At 43.9% G+C, this 23,054-nt stretch overlaps 1 protein-coding gene across 3 annotated transcripts; it reads right to left on the reverse strand.

Moving 5' to 3' along the window:
- Positions 1-52: 52 nt before the first annotated feature.
- Positions 53-12,087, reverse strand: dipk2b (divergent protein kinase domain 2B). 3 transcript variants are annotated; one of them, XM_010889954.4, is made up of 6 exons: positions 11,544-12,087; positions 10,018-10,288; positions 6,383-6,556; positions 3,039-3,333; positions 841-902; positions 350-663 (listed from the first exon to the last, which is right to left on the reverse strand). In XM_010889954.4, the coding sequence occupies exons 1-6, from the start codon at positions 11,879-11,881 to the stop codon at positions 442-444; spliced, it is 1,362 nt and encodes a 453-aa protein (XP_010888256.2). In that variant the 5' UTR covers positions 11,882-12,087; the 3' UTR covers positions 350-441. The 3 variants fall into 3 exon arrangements, with proteins under 3 accessions (XP_010888255.2, XP_019896667.2, XP_010888256.2); XM_010889953.4 differs by lacking the exon at positions 841-902 and having other exon boundaries at positions 53-663; positions 11,544-12,082; XM_020041108.2 differs by lacking the exons at positions 841-902; positions 6,383-6,556 and having other exon boundaries at positions 53-663; positions 11,544-12,081.
- Between the last annotated feature and the right edge of the window lie 10,967 nt (positions 12,088-23,054).

The following is a 23,054-nucleotide window of genomic DNA, read 5'->3' on the forward strand; positions in this document are numbered from 1 at the left end:
GTTTTTAATATGTACTCGTTGAACCCATGGTTCTACTTTTCATTTTCATAATTTCTCTGGAGCAGAGAAGCTACTACCTGGAAAGTAATTAGCCGAGGACTGAGGGAGGCATGAACTGCTATTACATACATTCTTTTAGAAACATTTACATACATACTTTTAGATGTATGCAGTTGTTCACTCATACCACTCTGGCAGCTGGGCTTTTCCGTAAAAGGTTTCAGGATCCCTGGTCATTTCTTCACTGCCTATCTTTTGCCGGGCAGTATGGGTAATGTGGTTCTGCCGCCTCTTAGTATTTGTGGTTGTATGTGCACTCGGGGTACCTGTATGCAAAATATGGGTTGCAGGGCCTCAGGGGCTTAAGGAGGTCTATCAGAGAGCCTACGGCTGCCATGATCTTCCAGTCAGGCTGGCTAGGGTTAGCACACACTCCCAGCATTAGGGGCACATCTTCGGGTAGCCTGGCTGCCTTTCCCTCCCCCTTCTCACTGGGGGTGAGCAACAGTCGGGGCAGGAGGACCGTGCAGAGCAGCGTGAAGCTCTGGGTGGGTCGGACGGAGCTACAGGGAGGGGGGCGATGACAGGTGGACAAACCCTGACCCAGGCAGGAGAAGATGTCCTTTCCAGAGCCTGAGTGGGAGGGGGTGTCAGGGGGAAGCCCTGGAAGAGAGTGGGGTATGGTCTGACTATACAAACATTTTGCCATTAACTACTAGACACTCAGGACAAAAGTATTTTGCTTCTATACATCTTAATACGGTCAAATGTATTGTTTCTGTTTCATAAAAAAACAAATCTATTGTCTTATTTACAGTTTCACCTGTTGTAGGTATTTACCATTGTTTCACAGCACGTCTCTGTAAACTGTCCTCTCTGGAACAGGAGTGGGTTTGTTGGCCCTGTCAGGATTTTGAAATTCAAGAGGGCTGGACATTTGATTTGTAATGTAAGATTTGTACATAAAAGAAAAGTGCTGTTATTAATACACCAACAGGCCAAGTTGATTTTGCTATCGGGCCTTATTTTGCCTACCACTGCTCTAGTACAAAGCCAGCGCCAGTCACAATAGCAAACATTCTTGGTGATAAATTCTGTGCAAAATTGATCGAGTCCCATTATGCGCCAGCACATATGCATCCATGCACGCACTCGCCACGGCAAGGTCCTTTGGATCACAGTATCTGCTAAGTAATATACCTCTCAAACAGGGAGACAACTTTTTGAAACATGGAGGTGTTGCCTGAAGTTGCAATGTGATTTTCTAGTTGGTGAACATAAGACAGATGTAAACCATCTGCTTCCACAGAAACAGGAACTGTTGATGAACGGTTTTTAAAAAGAGGAACCTGTAGAAAAGATCCTTCCTGTTTGATGTTTATAAATACCACTACTATCAGTTACATCCTGCTGATTATGATGAGATTTTACTGGCTTAAAAAAGATTGAACCTCAATATTTCTGGAAAATCCCTGGCTTCTGTGTTTGTATGTATGTGTTAATGTATGTGTAGTGGGTCATACTCGTGGAAGCATAAATAGCTTCATAATTACATTTGTTTATTTGTTACTGCAGTGTGTTTAATAGAAAAAATTATGCATCTGATGCATCTGACTTGTAACAACAAAATATTTAGTAGTGTTACTGGTTTAATTTATTTCAAATGGACAGAATTAGACACATGGGACCTAGCACTTGGTTTCAAAGCTTTTAAGATAACTGCCCAAAGATTCTTACTGAATGCATTAATGAACTTCCTCCTGATTTGTATTTCAAATATTTACCAATCCTCAGCAGCAAACTCCTCTAATTCTTCCATGTTAGCGCGGGACCTTTCACTAACTGCTATTTTCATCTGCAAATAGAATTCTGGGATTACAATTTGGGGCCTCCATTGGCCAACCCTGGAAACGTTAAGAATTTCTTCTTGTCCGTTCCAGACTGTTGTTGGTGTTTGGGCTTGTTCTAATGAAATCCACACAACCTTCAACAAAGAGTTTGTATTTGGACATTTAAACATGCTGTTTCCTGCTGTCTTGTACAGTCAAGGACCCACGTACCAGAACAAGTGCCACAGTGTTCTTGAACCTCACCCATAATTGATGGTAGGCTGGGTGTTCTTTAAACACTTTTTCAGACATTTGGTGGTTTGCAAACAAATGGATGACTCCTGCTGAAGAAACAAATTTCCCAGATGGGGCGATTTGTTGAATCCGTCAGGTTGAATGTGGTCCAGTAAACAAATGGTCGCCGGTTCTAATCCCTGAGCCGAACTGGTGAAAGCCCCTGTTGTTCGGTCTATAAGCAAGACTATTAACCTTTGATAAAATAACTAAAGAAAAATGGGTTCTCCATTAAAGAATGTCAGGCTGTCAACTAGACAACCAGTCTGATGGTACTTGGAAAGACCCTCCGATGAGGAAGAGATGCAGGACTACTCTAGAGTGCCCAACAAAGGCTCCTTAACAGAATTACGTTCAAAACCTAGGAGATATGAAAATGGCACCCGTGAAGTTTGCAGTGGGTAAGTGGTTGAAATTGCCAGTAGAAGGGAGGCTTCAAGAAGGGATTCTTTGCCATTACCTTTGGCAAAGTTGGGGCCGTTTTAAGTAATAGCTCTGGGATCTCTAAGAGTTTTGTCCATGTGAACACCCTAAGTTTATAATTGTCATTTAAAAAATTTACAAATATTAAGTGGCTCTCAAAGGTATTCAACCCCTTAGAATTCACATTTTATTATTACAACATGATATCCAAATGGATTTAATTGGGGTTCTGCCACTGATCAGCAATAAATGAATAATTGAATGCACAAGTATTTTCCTAATTACATTTATTTTGATTCATCCTTTTTGACTTTTGTGTGCAAATGTCCAAGAGGATGAACACTTGAAAGCAACTCTAAAATGGGTTCTCAATGTTTTAAATTCAATGTATACACACGTGTGTAATTTTCAATTTAGTTTAATTATTTTAAAGTGCTATTAATTATATTTGGCCGTAACTATGTGACGTTTTAGTTTCTCCATTCCACTCACCCTGCTCCAGGTCAATGACACCTAGGCTGCTAGCATCAGAGATAAACACTCTCTGGTCATCCAGCAGGCCAAACATGTCTTCTTCCAGCCTGGTGTAGTAGATTTGGAAGCCCAGGCTGTTGTGACCCAGACCCTGGGTGATCTGGAGCAGTTGGTAGGCCACGTCTACCCTCTGGAAGAACTCTTCAGATGAACCATACAGGCCCCACAGAGGCCTGGAGCTCGCCCACACCATCAGCCTGCCACACGAGCCCTGGTACCTGGGGAATGGCCAGCCCTCCGTGCCAGGGAACATCTGGGGAGGGGTGTGCGGGACAGTAGAGGAGTCGACAGCAGAGGAGAAAATTGAAGAGAATGAAAGACTAAGCTTGATACGGGAAAGCTGGGCTGTGTCACTTTTTTCACATATTCATAATTTGAATGATTTAGTTAAATAATTGTCAAAAAAGCTAAAATAGAGGAAAACATTTTAGAAATTACATCAAGTGCAATGTAATCACATTTGCAATTGTCAGCTGTGAAGAAGATATAGCGCAATGCTCAAACTCTACATCCCCACCCAGTCTGGTTGTTCTCCCTCCCCTGGTGTCTTGGCAGTCCCCCTCTCAGCCCAGTCCAAACACTCCTCTGTCCTTGTACCCCAGTGGTTGAACCAGCTTCCCCTTGAAGATAAGACAGAGTTCCTGCCCATTTTTTAGTATCTAAAATGACTCCATAGCCTCATGCCTTTAACTAAGTGTTCAGGAAGGCACAATAAAGGGAGTAAGGGTCTAGTAAAAAGTTAAACCATTCACTAAGGACAGTTCAGGTGGTACGGGTGGGGGGGGCAAGTGAGAATGTTTTGCCCCCAAAAAATTGTTTGGGCAAGACGCTTCCCAATACTGTACTTAACTAATTACTGTTGGGAATGTAGCTCTCTTGCTGTTATCTGCAAATGCGGTTGAATATGTGCTTTATTAAGTGATATGATCAATGACCTAAAAGAATGTGTAACTACTGCAGTTACTAAAAGCTTGCCCATTTGACACCTACGTATTTTGCTATTATATTGCCTCAGTAAGCCATGCACACAAAAAATATTGGCTTTCCGTCCCTCGTGCTTAGGTCACTATTCTACATATAATAAACGTGCCCGTCCATGGAAATCAAATGCCTGTCCATCACTTTTCTTCAAGTGCCGGGCCTGACAAAGGAGAACAAGTTTGCTAAGAAGAACATGGATGATATGGAGTTCAACTTTTTCCGGCAACATAGAGCCATTATGTCCATCACAAACCAAACACTGCATTCCAGAGCAATACCGTCAGTCAATACCGTCGGTCAAGCATGCTGGTTTTGCCATGGTCTTAAGGATGTTCTTCTACATCAGAACCTGGAAACCTTCCCATTATTGAAGATACAATGTATTTTCTATCAGGGAATTCAACCGAATGTCATTACATACATCTTTGATACAGCAAGACAATGATCGAAACACAAGCAAGTCTACATCGGAATAGTTGAGGAACAAGAAATTTGACCTTTATGAATGGTCTAGTAAAAGTCCTGATGTAAGCCACATAGAGATGTTGTGGCAGAATCTGAAAGTAGCAGGTCATGCTTGAAATCCCATAAATGTCGCTGAGCTAAAGCAGTTCTGCATTAAGGAGTTGGCCATAACTTGGAATCATTCTTTAATTAAAGGGGAATTTGACCATAGCTCACCTATTTAATGTACTTATTACTAAAATAAGCAATGCTACATTAGTGTCATAAAAATACAACATTTCTTCTACATAATCTAGAAAAGCAGAATTTAAATGTTGTTTTATAATCCCGAAGTATCGACTTCCTCTGTTTTGGCTGTTCTGTTTGTTTTAGAATTCGCACTTCGGAGGACTATGTCAGAGCAGGAAGTACTGGATGTTGAATGTTGACTCTTGTATATTTATCAGTATCTGCTGATAGGAACAGTCATCTAACAATTTTTTTTTCATAAGCACTTGTGCTTATCTAGATAACCAATCTTACTGCAAAGAGCAAGCAATAAGATGTTAAAATACAGTGGCAAGAAAAAACTCCCTAGGAAGAAACTTAAAGAAGAGCCAGGCTCTGGGGGTGTGGCCAATCCTCTTTTGGGTGTGCTGGGTGGAAATTGTAGGAGTATGTGACTAATTCAGTTATTAGTCTTTGAACTTTGTTCAAATAATTTTATATAATCTAGTTTGAGTCAATTGAAATATAAAACATAGTCATCTGAGTGGCTTCGCTGCTTTCATGGTCTTCATTCCCTCTTTAAACGTAACTTTTTTCTATTGACTTCACAAACTGCAAGTAGTCAGCTGAAGTAATTTGCAGACCAAACCACACTTCGAGGCATCCTACAGAGAGTAGGTAAGAAAACGACCATTGTGTTGCCAGGACATTAACCTTTCCCCGCAATGTCAGCAAAACAAAGCAGATGATGATTAACTTTAGGAAACAGGAGGGAACGCCCAAATCCACATCAGGGTCAGCAGTTTTAAGATCCTCAGTGCGAAGTGGTTCCCGCTCAAATACCTCTGGCAGCCGATCTGGCAGCCGAATAATGTTTGTTGTCCAATCTCAAAGCTCTGCAGTCCCAACAGGTTTCCGTTAAAGGAGCCTTCTGTCACCCTGATCCTTCAGGCAGAGGATGTCCATGGTTAGAGTTTATGGGATAACTCGACTCCTTACGTCCTCCTTCATTGCAGGCAAGATCATACCGATTGGAGCTCGTCAGGTGTAGGGCGTTTGGGCAGTATGGGTCAATCACATTCTGCTACCTTAACAGTTTCGCTACCTCTCTCTCCCAGTGTGGACATCTGGGCTACCCAACCTTGTTCGTGGATCAACTTTAAGGGGATATGAATAGCATAACCGTTCATATCCCATCTCCTTATGTCCCAACCTATTGTATATAACGTTTTGTTGAGTAAGTGTGTAATTCTTTGTCTTCTGTCCTTAAGTGTTGTCTACCACTAGGAGTACCTATTATGTACCATTTAAGTTATGTTAGTTATGTTTAAATGTACTTAACAAATATAGGTGATTCTGACACCAATAGCTAAAGCCCCTCTCCTCTCAGTGTGTTTCTTGTATAACTGCCGTATATAACCTTTAATCATTCCAAATGCATCCGTGCTTCAACCCAAAGCTGTTACACAAACATATCCAAAAGGTTGCTGATTTTGCGCCTCTAGTACACCACAGTCTTCTAATGCCTAATTCAAAGGTTAGGTCCTTGCAAAAATTAAAAAATATTTGTACTTTTAATTCTGAATTGAACATGCTTTCAAAGTTCACTGGCTGTGAGTATCTAGGGTGCGTACTGGTCCCTGGCCCACCTGCAGCATGAGAGGCTGTTGATTGATGGCCAGCGTGTGGAGCAGCCGTAGTTTGTCTCGCTCTGAGAAGTGCTTCATCTGAACGCTCCCCACGTCCACCACCTCGGCGTAGCGCCTCACGATGCGGTCCAACAGCCTCTGGGACGGGCAGCGCAGCAGGGGAGTCCTCAGACCCTGGACAGAGAACCAGAGAAAATTTCCAAATTGGGCCCAAAGTGTCAATATTTTGTGTGGCCACCATTAGATGCCCCACAGATGCTCAATAGGGTTTAGGTCTGGAGACATGCTTGGCCAGTCCATCACCTTTACCCTCAGCTTCTTTATCTTGGTCTCATCAGGCCACAGGACATGGTTCCCATGAACCATGTCCTTAATCTGCTTGTCTTCAGCAAACTGTTTGCAGGCTTTCTTGTGCATCTTCTTTAGGAGAGGCTTCCTTCTGGGACGACAGCCATGCCGACCAATTTGATGCAGTGTGCGGCGTATGGTCGGAGCACTGACAGGCTGACCCCCCACCCCTTCAACCTCTGCAGCAATGCTGGCCAGTATGAGGGAGTTTGAGAGAGATAACAACAAATTTAACACACCTGCTCCCCATTCACACCTGAGACCTTGTAACACTAACGAGTCACATGACACCGGGGAGGGAAAATGGCTAATTGGGCCCAATTTGGACATTTTCACTTAGGGATGTACTCAGTTTTGTTGCCAGTGGTTTAGGCATTAATGGCTGTGTTCAGTTATTTTGAGGGGACAGCAAATTTACACAGTTATACAAGATGTTCACTCACTACTTTATATTGTAGCAAAGTGTCATTTCTTCAGTGTTGTCACATGAATAGATATAATCAAATATTAGCAAAATTGTGAGGGGTCTACTTACTTTTGTGAGACACTATACATACCTATTCATAACTTTACCTGTGACCTGGCAACACCTCCTTACCTCTACATACATGTATAAGAGTCTCTACTTACACCGATCAACCATAACATTATGACCTGCCTAATATTGTGTAGGTTCCCCTTTTGCCGCCAGAACATCTGACCCGTCAAGGCATGGACTCCACTAGACCTCTGAAGGTGTGCTTTGGTATCTGGCACCAAGCTGTTAGCAGCAAATCCTTTAAGACGTGTAAGGTGCGATGTGGGGCCTCCATGGATTGGACCTGTTTGTCCAGCACATCCCACAGATGCTCGATTGGATTGAGGTCTGTGCAATTTTGTGGCAGGGCACATTATCCTGCTAAAAGAGGCCAATGCCATCAGGGAATACTGTTGCCATGAAAGGGTGCACATGGTCTGCAACAATGCTCAGGTACAGTGGGGAGAACAAGTATTTGATACACTGCCGATTTTGCAGGTTTTCCTACTTACAAAGCATGTAGAGGTCTGTAATTTTTTTTATCATGGGCACACTTCAACGGTGAGAGACGAAATCTTAAACAAAAATCCAGAAAATGACATTGTATGATTTTTAAATAATTAATTTGCATTTTATTGCATGACATAAGTATTTGACCACCTACCAACCAGTAAGAATTCCGGCTCTCACAGACCTATTAGTTTTTCTTTAAGAAGCCCTCCTGTTCTCCACTCATTACCTGTATTAACTGCACCTGTTTGAACTCATTACCTGTATAAAAGACACCTGTCCACACACTCAATCAAACAGACTCCACCCTCTCCACAATGGCCAAGACCAGAGAGCTGTGTAAGGACATCAGGGATAAAATTGTAGACCTGCACAAGGCTGGGACGGGGTACAGTACAATAGGCAAGCAGCTTGGTGAGAAGGCAACAACTGTTGGCGCAATTATTAGAAAATGGAACAAGTTCAAGATGACGGTGAGTGTCCCTCGGTCTGGGGCTCCATGCAAGATCTCAACTCGTGGGGCATCAATGATCATGAGGAAGGTGAGGGATCAGTCCAGAACTACACATTAGGTCCTGGTCAATGACCTGAAGAGAGCTGGGACCACAGTCTCAAAGAAAACCATTATAGTAACATACTACGCTGTCATGGATTAAAATCCTGCAGCGCACGCAAGGTCCCCCTGCTCAAGCCAGCGCATATCCAGGCCCATCTGAAGTTTGCCAATGACGATCTGATTGATCCAGAGGAGGAATGGGAGAAGGTCATGTGGTCTGATGAGAAAAACAGAGCTTTTTGCTCTAAACTCCACTCGCCATGTTTGGAGGAAGAAGAAGGATGAGTACAACCCCAAGAACACCATATTGAGGGGAGGATGGATGGGGCCATGTATCGCGAGATCTTGGCCAACAACCTCCTTCCCTCAGTAAGAGCATTGAAGATGGGTCGTGGCTGGGTCTTCCAGCATGACAATGACCCGAAACACACAGCCAGGGCAACTAAGGAGTGGCTCCGTAAGAAGCATCTCAAGGTCCTGGAGTGGTCTAGCCAGTCTCCAGACCTGAACCCAATAGAAAATCTTTGGAGGGAGCTGAAAGTCTGTATTGGATCTGGTGAAGGTTTTATGGAGGAGTGGGCCAAAATCCCTGCTGCAGTGTGTGAAAACCTGGTCAAGAACTACAGAAAACATATGATCTCTGTAATTGAAAAGGTTTCTGTACCAAATATTAAGTTCTGCTTTTCTGATGTATCCAATACTTATGTCATGCAATGAAATGAATTAATTAATAAAAAATCATACAATGTGATTCTCTGGATTTTCCAGATTTGCTTTTTGTTTTAGATTCCGTCACTCAGAGTTGAGTACCTATGATAAAAATTACAGACTTCTACATGCTTTGTAAGTGGGAAAACCTGCAAAATCGGCAGTGTATCAAATACTTGTTCTCCCCACTGTAGGTGGTACGTGTCAAAGTAACATCCACATGAATGGCAGGACCCAAGGTCTTCCAGCAGAACATTAGCCAAAGCATCACACTGCCTCCGCCGGCTTGCCTTTTTCCCATAGTGCATCCTGGTGCCATGTGTTCTCCAGGTAAGTGACGCACCCAGCCATTCACGTGATGCAAAAGAAAACGTGATTCATCAGACCAGGCCACCTTCTTCCATTGCTCCGTGGTCCAGTTCTGATGCTCACTTGCCCATTGTAGGAGCTTTTGGCAGTGGACAGGGGTCAACATGGGCACCCTGACTGGTCTGTGGCTACCCAGACCCATACGCAACAAACTGCATAGCACTGTGTGTTCTGACAACTTTTATCAGTACCAGCATTAACTTTTTTAGCAGTTTGAGCTTCAGTAGCTCATTTGTTGGATAGAACTACACGGGCCAGCCTTCGCTCCCCACGTGCATCAATGAGCCTGAAATGCCCATGACCCTGTCGCCGGTTCACTGCTTTTCCTTCCTTGAACCACTTTTGATACTGATCACTGCAGACCGGGAACACCCCACAAGGACTGCAGTTTTGGAGAAGCTCTGACCCAGTTGTCTAGCCATCACAATTTGTCCCTTGTCAAAGTCGCTCAGACCCCTATGCTTGCCCATTTTTCATGCTTCTAACACATCAACTTTGAGGACAGAGTGTTCACTTGCAGCCTAATATATCCCACCCATTGACAGGCGCCATGATAACAAGATTACCAGTGTTATTCACTTCACCTGTCAGTGGTCATAATGTTATGCCTGATCAGTGTATATCTACCTCCACCATATGGGGCAGCAAGATATGCGATTGGTTGAGGCTCTTGAATCTTCTGGTGGCCTTTAGGACCACCTCAATGCTGCAGGGACTCTGCCGTCCTGCCGAGCGACAGATGGAGCGGTCGGAAGGTGCGTGCAGGTCAGGGGAGGAGAGAAAGGATAACGCCACCAGACGCCAGCTCGATGAATCATCTGTAAGGTTAGCCATGAAACTCTGTTTCTGAGCCAACGCAGCAGTAGCAGCAGCATGTGGGGAGATCCACCAGTCAAACCTGAGTAGAGGAATATAGTATGCATTATCTATAAGAAATTAAGTATTCCCTGAAATATGTTAGTGGGGGACAGTTCTGTGGAGAATGTAACTAAATCAAACCTGGAGTTGGACATTTAAACAGTTGTGTAACATTTTGATAAGGCCAAAACTGCATTATTATCTGATGTTTATCTGAGTGTGTCACGGAACACATTTTGCCCTCAATTGGTCTTTCCAAGCCATTGAGTGACATGCATTTTAAACAATCCCCTGTCAGCAAAATAATTAGAAAAATGTCTTCTAAACGTCTTGTGCTTTGTAAGGATGGAAGTGGAGCTATTTTCACCGCCAAATGTGTCCTGTGTCTTAGGACAACACTTGCTGTATGTTTGGGTGCATGATTGCTTACACCTCATGAAGGGAGGGCCAGATAACCAGGGTGTAAAGGTCACAGTGATGAGTGTTGAAGGGGGCAGAGGTCACAAAGCGAACATCAGAATGGTAAGTTACGTGTCATTTCTGGAGAAGCTTTTCTATCTGCAAAAGATTACATCACCGCAGTCAAGGATTGGTGGGATGGTTATTTTAATGAGTGTATACTTACAGTAGCAGTATGTGTGAATTATTCCTCACTGCAGAACAAGAAACCAATTCTGGATTTAACTTAAGACTGCAGATGGGCAATGTGGGTATTGAATGAGAGTGAACAGTCGTGGCGAATAACAACGTAAGTAGGTAAGTGTTATGGTACGAGTGTGCGTTGATCAGTTGATACAGTTTAAAGCTATTGTGTTTTGCCCATAGTAAGGATTTAAGGCTTTATTCTTGAAGACTTTGCATGTTATTGTATCATTGGTAGCCAAAGAACTAAATGCACAGGAGATAGGTTTGGAGGTTTATTCCTCTCAAGTACCATGAGCATCGGGGGTGCTGGATACACAGAAAACACTTCAGACATTACCAGACATCCTTCTGTCAGGTCAACCCCAGATCCACATAGGTTTTCATTGTCTCATTCCAGGTCAGATTCAGACCTCGGACCCCATTGAAGGGCAATTAACTCAACCAGAACCGTTTTGGCCCTGCAGGACCCCAGACCTGTCATAACAATGTCAACTCAATAAGATGATGATATATTCATGCGCGCCAACCTGAGAAAGCCACTGCTATTTCACTGTACTACTAAAATCCCAATGTGTGTGTTTCAATCTGATTGGCAGTTTGCCGGAGCAAGGCAGGCTGGGAGGAAGACGAGCCGTGACGCCAGTACGTACATGATCTGGTTCCTGAAGAGCTTCTTGCAGACGGACGTCCCCACGCAGGCGTTGCACTTGTCGAGCCCCAGGAAGGCTCTCCGCAGGCTGAGGTCGCTCTGCTGGGGCGCAGGGGGGGGGGCGCCAGCAACACGCCCCACCGCCGGAGCCCACCACACCCACCACACACACACTGTCAGCCTCAGGCGCTCTGCTCGCCCAGCAGCTCTCCGGTCGGGACGCGTCGGGGGCATGGCGGGGGTCGACCTGGAGATTGGGCCGCGGACTCTTGTACGTGTGTCGCGAAAACACTTGCACGTTCTTTCTGTCCGTTGCTTTCTCCCCTCCCTGTTCAACATAGCTGCACCTCCACAGGAAACCCAGAGAGGATGCAGATTTCCCCGTTGTCATGGATATACTTCCTCAGCCGTCCAACCTCAGCCACAACCATGAGCATTTCCCTAATAACATGTGACCACTAAGCCCCACCCTTTCCAAACCAGACCCAGGAGCCTTGTCCCGGTTCTGTTTGTACTAACATGGGATCTGAGACCCTGCTAAGGTCTGACACCAGGCTAAGGTCGGACACCAGGCTAAGATCTGACACCAGGCTAAGGTCGGACACCAGGCTAAGATCTGACACCAGGCTAAGGATTAAGTGATCGAGAGCTGTTGGCTTCTACTGCAGGGTAGACGGAATGCAGAAAACAGTTCCCTAGTATGAATCACTGCCATTTGAAGGTTTAAAGGTCAATAATGAAGCAAGGCTAGTCTTGCAAGTTACTATGACCCTGCAGTTCATGCTTTAGCCCTAGTTAAACTGAATGGCTGCAGGAGCACCCCTCTAAAAATAAGTCCTCCTTGCCCCAACACCCAACATGTTCACGTTTGTTCTACACAACTGATTAACACCTGAATGTGGTACAACATTGCAGCCTAGTGAAGAGAGCCCTGGGCCTTTAAAGTCAGCATCTCAGTAGCGCTGATCTAGGATCTGTCCACAAGCTCTTATTCAATATTATCTAGGAACACAAACTGATGCCAAGCCAGGGTCCGGGCACAGGTCCCCTTGGCTTCAGTCTTGAACCAGACAAGCGGAAGACAGACTGTTGTTAAGGGGCGTGGTCACCATGACAAGGACAGTGGAACTACCACCTGCTCTGTGCATGGCGAAGGACTTCTATATTCACAAAAGGGGAAGCAAAGCCCGACACGCATCCATGCCCATCAAACACACGTCTCTGTAGCCACCTGAGTGGAGGGGTGGCGTTGTATTGCCTCACTAATCCCTGTCAGACATTCATTTCATCTTCAGATCTTCAGTTGGGCGGACACATTCTGGCCTTGTAGAGATATAATGCAGAACCAATGCTGAACCAGTAGGTGTCATTCCGGCTGAATTTGAACAATAATTTTACCCGGTGATATGTCAAGAGAGGACACACAAACACCCCAACCCACTCCTGTCAACACACACCTACCCATACCAGAAAGCGGTGGTTCTGTGTGTGTTAGTCACAAAGTGACTCAGTAGGAGAGCACGTTCCATTCCAGTTTGTTCTACACTTATATCCCGTGAGTCACATACTCACACTCTTGTACACTGCACATAGCACACATGTAAATGTTTTGGAAGAGGAAACTGGATGTAGCTACGGGAGGGTAGAATTACATTTCTGAGATCAAGTGTTTTCACCAACCGGGACGGAACCGCTGTAATTTGTGGAAGTTGTGTGTGGAATGAAAAATGTGACCGACAAGGTTTTGGTGCAGAGCAGGGTTTGAAGCCATGGCGGAGATGCTGTTTTTCAACCAAAACAAGCTAATAATTTTAAGGTTTTACTCTTAACCTATAAATCAGTACATGGACTTGCTCCTATTTACCTTGCTGAAATGATCCAGCCATACCTACCTACACGTAACCTACGATCGCAAGAAGCAGGCCTTTTAATTGTACCTAGAATTTCTAAACAAACAGCTGGCGGCAGAGCCTTTTCTCATAGAGCTCCACTACTGTGGAATGATCTGCCAATTAAGGTTAGAAATGCAAAGTCAATGCAAACTTTCAAGTGTCTACTAAAAACTCATCTCTACAGCACAGTATATAATTAGGTGTAGCCTGGCCCGGGGGCGTGAAGGTGACCAGTAGGCTTGATACTGTCCACCCTTGCTGTCTTGCCAGGTGGGCTCTCGTCGCCACTGGGATGCCCTCCCTCCAATGCCTTTCGGGGTAAGAGTCACTGGCTTGTTGTTGACTCTCTGTTGCGCACTTGTGCAATTGGGCTGTACGCTGCTGGCAATACTCGGCCCTCATTCAGGGGGGTTGCGGTTGGTGGGTGTCCCTTTGGTTGATGCCTGGCAATGTGGGTGGATTGATTTCCTGCCTGTTGGGCCCTGTCCGGGGCCTCCCCCAGGTAGGGCTACAGTGTCACCGCACCCCCCCGTCTCAGTTCCAAGGTGTTACGCTGCTATATTATTGTGCTGGGGGATATGAGGAATGCACTTTCTAACTTTTCTCAGTCTCCTCCAGTTTGAAATTTTAGGAGGAGATGAGGTCCTGGTTCACACCTGCGGAGTACCTGGTTTGGGGGGCCCGTTGCTGTCCCTGTCCTTGTCCACCTGGTCATCCATTTGACCTAGTCTAGAATCAAATAGGCTCTGGATTTAGCCAAGATAAATGTATTTATTATTCTAATTGGACTCTTAATATCTCACCCGGCACAGCCAGAAGAGGACTGGTCACCCCTCTGAGCCTGGGTCCTCTCTAGGTTTCTTCCTAAAATTCGGCCTTCTTATGGAGTTTTTCCTAGCCACTGAAATCCAACACTACTGCTGTTTGCTCCTTGGTGTTTAAGGCTGGGTGTCTCTGTAAAGCACTTTGGGACAACTGCTGTTGTAAAAAGGGCTTTATAAATACATTTGATTGATTGAATAGCTGGAAGTTGCATTTCATTAAGCTGAACAGAATTTCTGGACTGATGTGCTTCAATGATCGGCAGTCTTTATCACATGCATTCAGGAGCACCACAGGGCAAATGGATCCTAGGGCACTATTCCCATTCTGCTTATGTTTAAAAAAACATGTTTACAACAGCATCCTTATTCACCACATTTAAAGACTGTGACAGTCTGAATGGACTAAATAAATATGTATATGACAGTTAATAAAGCAGCCATTTGAAATGAATTATTATCTAGCACCTTTCACCATAGGGCAAGTATAATTAGCCGCTATAGAAAAGGTCTTATAATGACACCAACACATTTAAATTCAGCTTTTCAACAGATCGTTCATCAAGACGGTAACGAACATGAACAATGCAATGGAGAGGATGCAGAGCTCTGCCTTCCAGAATGTGATGCCCACTGCGCCGGAGTCTGACCACACTGCACAGTCTATCCTTTTGGTTCTTAATGTTTTGGATGTCTGTGTCTCCCCAATGCTCATGTGCGCGATGCTCTATATATACCGCCCATAAATAGGTTCCTCGTTCGCCCTAGTGAGTCACTGCGCGCTCATACCCTTTGGTTGCAGCGGAAGCGGCAAGTTTATAGCCCAATCAAGTAAACTTCATCCCGCGAAATTAAAACAATCGTGACACAGCGGATGTTCATATTTTACACGTTTCGTTGCCAGTGAATGGGGGATAACAGGAATATTTTTAATATGAATTCTAGATATTTCTAGAGAAAAACAAAAACAACGCTTGAGAATACTGTAAATCACAAGTGCTAAACTAGGCCTACAGTTTTAAATACAGCTGTCGCATGCAGAATATCTAACCAAAGCCTATAACATACAGAGGGTTAGATATCGGTTAGGATACACATATAAAGCCACGATTTCAGTAGAATACCCCTGGATTCCTGTCAGGTTAGTGTCTGTCCTCTATTGCAGTGACTCATCGGATGTCCTGGGTAATGTTTCAATGAGGTTAGCGTTGTTACACATCGAGTCACCGGACAGAATTAATATACAAGGTGTAAAATAAACGCCCTCACTTTTATGTCAAACCGCAAACCATAGCCATGTTGTGAAGACTGGAGGACTCCTTGTCCACTTACGTTATAGTGTCAACACACTCCAGTGCGTCCATTGATGTTTAAGTGAGAGAAAAAAAATTAGTTCATTATAGGACCTTGATCCGTCGCGTCATTGCAGTGAGTCATGTATGTTAAATTAGTTTAGGCAAATTTTTTAGGGTTACAGATTTTTTTCTCCTGCTAAATTACGGAGGGATTATTTTCCATTGTGACTAAGACTAGCGTTAGGTACTTTTCTTGTTTGCAACCCACGGGACATACTGGCCTGGTGCTACGAGACCCAAACCTTTACCATTGAACTACCGACGTGAACAACTAGATAATATCCACTAATGTGGTCCCATACGCTGTGTCTGTGGTCACCTGATGCATGAAGTTGATCAGATGACAAAGAAATGCCACGTGGTGGCAGTGTCCACAAGAAATTAACATCAACACGGTGTTATTTTTGAGAGGTTTGCTAGTCATGCAGGTAAGGAGCTTTCCCGTTCATCCGTCATTAAGTTGGTAGGCGGCCTGTTTTCCAACAATTGGACAATCACCTTTTCCTTCCAAAAGATGCGTCAGTAGGTTGCAACATGTCTGTTGTATCACGTTGGTCCTTTTGAAACCATCACGTTCCTTTCATGCTGGCGAACTTCGATCTGCTCATATTTGGATTTGTTTCCGTGATATGGGTCAGATTACGAGTTGGTGTATGTCGTATCTTCTTAACAGATTGGGTGTACATATACAGAGCCTTTAAGCACAAAATGAAAAAAAAAAACGTGTTTAATTAATTCTCGAAATCGGTTCTTCAGCCGATGATTTGTTGAATAAATATAATAGAGATCTGTTTAGACCCGTGCCTCACTGTCAAAATAGCTGGTTTATATTGGACCGTGCTAACGTATTAAGGCCACCTGAGAAAATTGTTTAGTGGTATTTATCCAAGCCGTGTTTTTGTTCAAAAGCTCTATACATCATGATGTAAACACAAATAAACGTGATTACAATGAAAACTAAACGTACTTTGTTTTTAAAAAATTTATGCTGTGAGTTTCGCATTTATAGACCGCTGTCTTTGTAGTGTGTTCAAGGTCATTATTGAGCCAAATGCCAGTCATTCAAATATGGACATTTCTCGACGTCTTTTCATTGTAGGCCTACTAGGTGCCAGGTAACACTGCCAGATGCTGAGCAACCACTCTCCTGCTGTCCCTCAAGGACGACACCTTCAAGTACTGTTAATCAGATGCAGACTTCCTTTTGGGTCTTGCACTGGCTTATCTGTCTTCAACTTGACAGTTTCTTCAAAAATGTTTACCATCATTATAATATATTAATAATTTTTCTGGACAATGCAAAACATTGTTGTTCCCTTTCTTTGTATTTATGTTTCTTTGTATTTAATTGTTGGTGCCCCAGCCTTAATATAATTGATTTTGTGGAGGATCACATGCACAGGGAAAATAACTTTAAGGTGCCACGTCTTGCCATGTATGGAAATCCTGCAAGAAGCACGGCTTCGGAGGGCGTTTCGATTTTTGTCTCTTCTGCATCTGCTTTAAAGGTGTTGCAATAACATTGATGAAATTGGGAATGTAAAATAGAATTGGGTGGGACTGTAATTGCACCTTGCGTTTCATCATCACATACTCACATATCAATTTGGTTGGTATTTAAGCTCTAATCACAACAAGTTCAAGGGGAATTTTACTTTTTTCCAAGTTGATACTCCTCATATGTCATGCAATAAAATGCTAATTAATTACTTAAAAATCATACAATGTGATTTCTGGATTTTTGTTTTAGATTCCGTCACTCACAGTTGAAGAGTACCTATGATAAAAATGACAGACTTCTACATGCTTTGTAAGTGGGAAAACCTGCAAAATCGGCAGTGTATCAAATACTTGTTCTCCCCACTGTATATAGTCATTTTATTTAACTCAAACACTGTTCATAGTTTAGTATATAAACTGTAGTTTAATTTATAAACTACAATTTACTATATGTTATTTAAACCAAAAAAAAATCCTATTTTGGGACACCAATTGTGATTAACTACAGAAGGTTATGTGTATCATTCTTTTAATCGTTTGACAGCACTATAAGTTGTTTTTGCTAAGTGATTATACAGATGGATTACTAATTTCGCTTTTATCCATATCTCTGAATACAGTGGTTTCAAAACCTTTTCAGTTACTGTGTCCCTAGTCTCACGAGTCCACGCCTCCAATCTCACCTGGGCTCATGGAAGGTCTGGAAAAGTACCTTTTAAAAAAAGTTGCAGCTGACTTTCAGTCTCTTCTCTGCTTAAATGCGGTTCTGAAAAAAAAAACATTTTTTGGCGTGCTTTCCTAGAGGCTGTCGTTCGTTAGGCAAAATTATTTTGGTACATCTCGGGGTTGAGACTGCTGTGCCACCTCTTTTCATTCGTAGTTTAGAATGAACTTTTTCCCTTAAAGAAATTGTAATTATTTTTACCTCAGCTACATACTGCTTCAGAAAACCCATAATTTAGTGTTACCTGTCCTATTATATCTTCCAAAGTGAGTGTGTAGTCCGGTCCCAATTATGACAATTTACCTAGGGAAAAGGTTATGTTTGTTTCTCAAAGACTGATGAAGGTTCACCAAAAAAAGCGACATACATCCACAGATTTCAGTGGGTCTTTATTTGGTGAATTTGCTGCATTTTGCTTTTTTTTTTGTGTGTTTCACTGAAGGCATTATTCTCATTAGCACTTGTATAAGCCCCTCCCAAGCAAATGTTTTTTAATGTTAATATAAGGTGTTTTTAGTGCCACGCATATTTGAATTTCGGACACAAAACATAAGACAGGCTAACCTACTATACCTTCCCCTGAGATTGGGCCTGGGATATGAGGAGAAGAATATTGATCTAAGAATTAGAATGGCAGAATAACGCACCCCCCCCCCCCCCCCCCCCCCCCCCCCCCCCCCCCCCCCCACCCCCCCCCCCCCCCCCCCCCACCCCCCCCCCCCCCCCCCCCCCCCCCCCCCCCCCCCCCCCCCCCCCCCCCCCCCCCCCCCCCCCCCCCCCCCCCCCCCCCCATCCTTACCCTGCCCTGACATCCTCTAATCCACTGCTTCTGGTCTGGATTTTACCTCGCTTCTCAACCCCTTCTCAACCCCCCCTCTACCCCTGACCTGGAGCTCCCGACCTCACTGTCATTCTCACTGCTCTGTACCTCTCTGAGAGAAACAAGAACTGACCTCTTGGGGGACCTCTTTGGGAAGTACCAGGCGTATTGCACTGGTTGTTCTGTGTCAACAGCTATACTGTAGGTCTGTTTTCTATTCACAACACCATAGAGGGATAAATAGAAGACAAAGTGTGTGTGAAGTAAGAGGGAAGTAAGGGGTTTTTGGGCTGAGTCCCTTGGCTCAAGCCCAGGATACTTGGAGACGGACTTGGGTGAATCATAGTTCTCATTTTAGCAGTTATCACAGTGATGAAGTGGATTGGATTGTATGAAAGTACCAGAAAAATAACTGTTATTAAACTGAACTGTAAAAAATGTCACCGTCACACCAGTCAGTGCTACCGGCTTAAAGGTCAAATGACAGAAGTTAACCCTTGACCAATAGCATCAACAAATGACATTTTGGCCTTTTTTCGTCTCTCAGTGAACATAGACACTTTTGGAAAGGACTTCGGAAGAGGGCAAATCCAGTGAACCACATCTCTGTCCAACAGCCTCAGTTTTATGTAGTCTAGGCTATGGTTCTTCTTCTGGTCTGTAAAGCTGTAAAGTCTGTAAGTTGTAAAGTTCTGTCATAAAGCGTTCCCAGCTGGCACATAATGTCCTGAGGACCATCTGTTTGTTAGAACTTGGTGGCTTGTGGTTGGCCTGTGATTATTTTCTAACTGTTCCTCAACATTCTGACATTGTCCAATTTAGGGAACTTAAAACAAAAACATAATATTTTCTTGGTATTTCAGTACTGTGACGGAACACTTTCGAAAAGGTTTAGATGTGGCAACATTTAATAAAATGTTTGTTTATGCTCAACATAAAGAAGCATTGTTTATGATCAACAACGATGTCGCAAATAAACCAAAAATTTGTTTTCATGATTGCATGACCATCCATGTTGACCATGTGGTAAAATGTCCATGAATAGGCCTAATGAAACTGTCTCTGGTGTTATTGCAGTGCAAATCAATTTAATAAATTGACAATTATATGCAAGGCCTGGAACCTGTACAGCATTTGCAGCCGTCTCATGTTAGACATCTTTATGTGTGCCAATTCCAATAGGGTCTGTCCAACCTTATAACCTGCTGAGCCAAGGACGTTGTAAAGATGTCTTTCTGGTCATCAAGGATGTTGTAAAGATGTCTTTCTGGTCATCAAGGACGTTGTAAAGATGTCTTTCTTGTCATCAAAGACGTTGTAAAGATGTCTTTCTGGTCATCAAGGATGTTGTAAAGATGTCTTTCTGGTCATCAAAGACGTTGTAAAGATGTCTTTCTGGTCATCAAGGATGTTGTAAAGATGTCTTTCTGGTCATCAAAGACGTTGTAAAGATGTCTTTCTGGTCATCAAGGATGTTGTAAAGATGTCTTTCTGGTCATCAAGGACGTTGTAAAGATGTCTTTCTGGTCATCAAAGACGTTGTAAAGATGTCTTTCTGGTCATCAAGGACGTTGTAAAGATGTCTTTCTGGTCATCAAGGACGTTGTAAAGATGTCTTTCTGGTCATCAAAGACGTTGTAAAGATGTCTTTCTGGTCATCAAGGATGTTGTAAAGATGTCTTTCTGGACGTAAAGACGTCTTTCTGATTCTTTTGCTCATTGGGATGGGTATAATTGTTAGCACATGGTTAACATATAGGTGGTATCATAATGAATTGCCTCATTTACAGGCTATAGCAGAGGAACGAAAAGTGTTACACTTCATGAATGTGTCTTCACTGAGAAACACGTTTGATAGCGGTTGGTCTCTTTTAAACCATTTAAATTTTCATACTCAACATTGCACTTTTAAGCATACTGCATCCATTTCTTTCTACAAATTGTAGTACTTCACGTCCTGCTAATATCTTTCCAATAGCAGTTGATTCAGCACAAGCTGGAGGACAAATTTTGTCCATGACACAGGCGTCAGTCACGAGTCGACAGGCCCCAGTCGTTGACCCTGTCAGAAGTTTGCCTACAGGGAAGAGCAGTTGGTTGAAGGTGTCGTGGGAAGCCAGTTGATGTGTGGGGGGGGGGGGCAGGGCAGTGCCAAGCATCAACATTTTGCCTAACATGGTACCGCTTGCCAGAGCTCTGAGAGAAATGACTTGGAGAATCAGAGATTCACACACACAACCACATTTTTAGCCGTATTTAGAATCCACTCTAAATGTATCTGGTTTAACTTTGATTCCAGGCAAATGTGACCAGAATGTAATGTTCTATTTTTATCTGATGGGACTGAATGTACGTTTGCAAATGTTTCTTATGTCATAACAGATTGAATGTAAATGTATAAATGCTTGTTAGCTCTGGACTGACTCAGACTTTACCCTGCTAAGCGAGTGAAGTTAAGGTTCTGTCGCGAAACAGTGATGCACAACAGTGTAGATCCCTTCACCATGGAACTGTTGTGTGAAAACACCTTTAACTTCACCACCAAGCACACGCACGCACGCACGCACGCACACGCACCCACACACACACACACACACACACACACACACACACACACACACATGGGTACACCATTACACTGACCCCAGCATGTGCGCTCACACACACACACACATAGGTACACCGTTACACTGACCCCAGCATGTGCGCTCACACACACACACACACGGGTACACCGTTACACTGACCCCAGCATGTGCGCTCACACACACACACACACACACACACACACACACACACGGGTACACTGTTACACTGACCCCAGCATGTGCGCTCACACACACACACACACACACACACACATGGGTACACCGTTACACTGACCCCAGCATGTGCGCTCACACACACACACACACACATGGGTACACCGTTACACTGATCCCAGCATGCATGCACACACACACACACACACAGGTACATTGACCCCTGGAAGCGCACACAGACACACACACTCAAAGTTTGCTAAATCTGCTGAAGCACCTGTTGCCTCCCCTTGGTGAAATCTGGTGTGTGTGTGTGTGTGTGTGTGTGTGTTTGTGTGGGTGTGTGTGTGTGTGTGTTTGTGTGGGTGTGTGTGCAGGCTGCCTTGGGATGTTTGCACAATCAGGTCGGCAGCACACCTTGGTCACAAGGTAAACTTTCCACTGTGCTCGTAGAAAAAGACCTCCGCTTCACACTTGAGTAACCAGGGAATGGCCTACATTTACTGAAAAGTCCCCGAAGCCAATCAGTTACAGACAGGTGTGTGTGTGTGTGTGTGTGTGTGTGTGTGCGTGTGCGTTGCGTGAATCTGTGTGTATTCATGTGCTGTGTGTGTGTGTGTGTGTGCTTATAACGACTGTATCTGTAGCATCCTGTTAAACACTACTAGAGCCACTTTAGCCGGTTGTGACTGGGAAACATGACGAATCCTTTCAGAATTAGAACTGACTTTATTTGCTTAGCTGTCTTCAAGCAACCTGAAAACTGTAGCCTACTTTAGCCACTGCTAGTAGAAAGATGCGTTGTCTGAGCATGTTTATTTTCGTAAGTGATTTAGAGAAAAAAAATGTAACACTGGCATGAAAAATATATATATAAATAAATAGTTCTGTGACTTTCCAAATGACTGAGATATCTGTAGTCCCGAACTATAGATTGACTGCACATGCAAAACCGATGCCTATCCACTGTGTCTGCCAATAACACTCACCTAACCAATTTAAACAGCATGCATTAACCAAATGAATTCACCAAATGACTCGAACTCTGGACACCCAGATGATCGCCAAGTGATGATGTATGACTGGTCGAGTCAATTTGTCAGCAACCTCTTTTCTCCAACACACACACACTCCCAGAGAGAGAGAGAGAGAGAGAGTTCTCTCAGTTGTTCCACTTTCTTTCCCCTTACTTATTGTAACTATGAGAGGAAGTAAGTTGGGAGGAGGGAGGGAGGGAGGGACGGGGGGAGAGAGGGAGGGAAGGCAGGGTTTCATAAAAAGCAGTGTGGAGGAGAGGAAGTGCTGTCATATCCAGGAGGAAGTGTGAGTCAGCTCTGGTACATTCCTATGGGATGAATCAGCCGGGAGCAGGACGGGGGACAGCGCATCAGGGGTTCACCGCCAGGAGTGACAGAGCACCGCCTCTGGGGGCGCGACGCTAAACGTGGTCCCCCTCTGTGGTTTCCTGACCAGCCCAGCTTTTGTCAGGACAGAGACAATCCTGTAGGGGCGGAGCCAACACTCAACAGGGGGAGGGATGGACAGAAAGAAAAAGAGGAAGGGATGGAGCGAGTTCTGTCAGAAAAGCAGAGGAACACCCCAGAATCATTTGGAGCAGTTCTCCCTATTTTCTTCAAT

The sequence above is a fragment of the Esox lucius genome, chromosome 20 (genome assembly GCF_011004845.1).
Source record: "Esox lucius isolate fEsoLuc1 chromosome 20, fEsoLuc1.pri, whole genome shotgun sequence".
Lineage (NCBI taxonomy): Eukaryota > Metazoa > Chordata > Actinopteri > Esociformes > Esocidae > Esox > Esox lucius.

What these genes read in the sequence shown, in the direction of transcription:
- dipk2b (XM_010889953.4), bottom strand. Translation starts at nt 11,881, where the DNA reads ATGTTGAACAGGGAGGGGAGAAAGCAACGGACAGAAAGAACGTGCAAG. An exon ending in TGCTGCCCCATATGGTGGAG is followed by an intron (nt 6,557 to 10,017) that starts GTAGATATACAC and finishes TTCTCTGTCCAG; the next exon opens with GGTCTGAGGACTCCCCTGCT. An exon ending in TGTCATTGACCTGGAGCAGG is followed by an intron (nt 664 to 3,038) that starts GTGAGTGGAATG and finishes ACTCTCTTCCAG; the next exon opens with GGCTTCCCCCTGACACCCCC.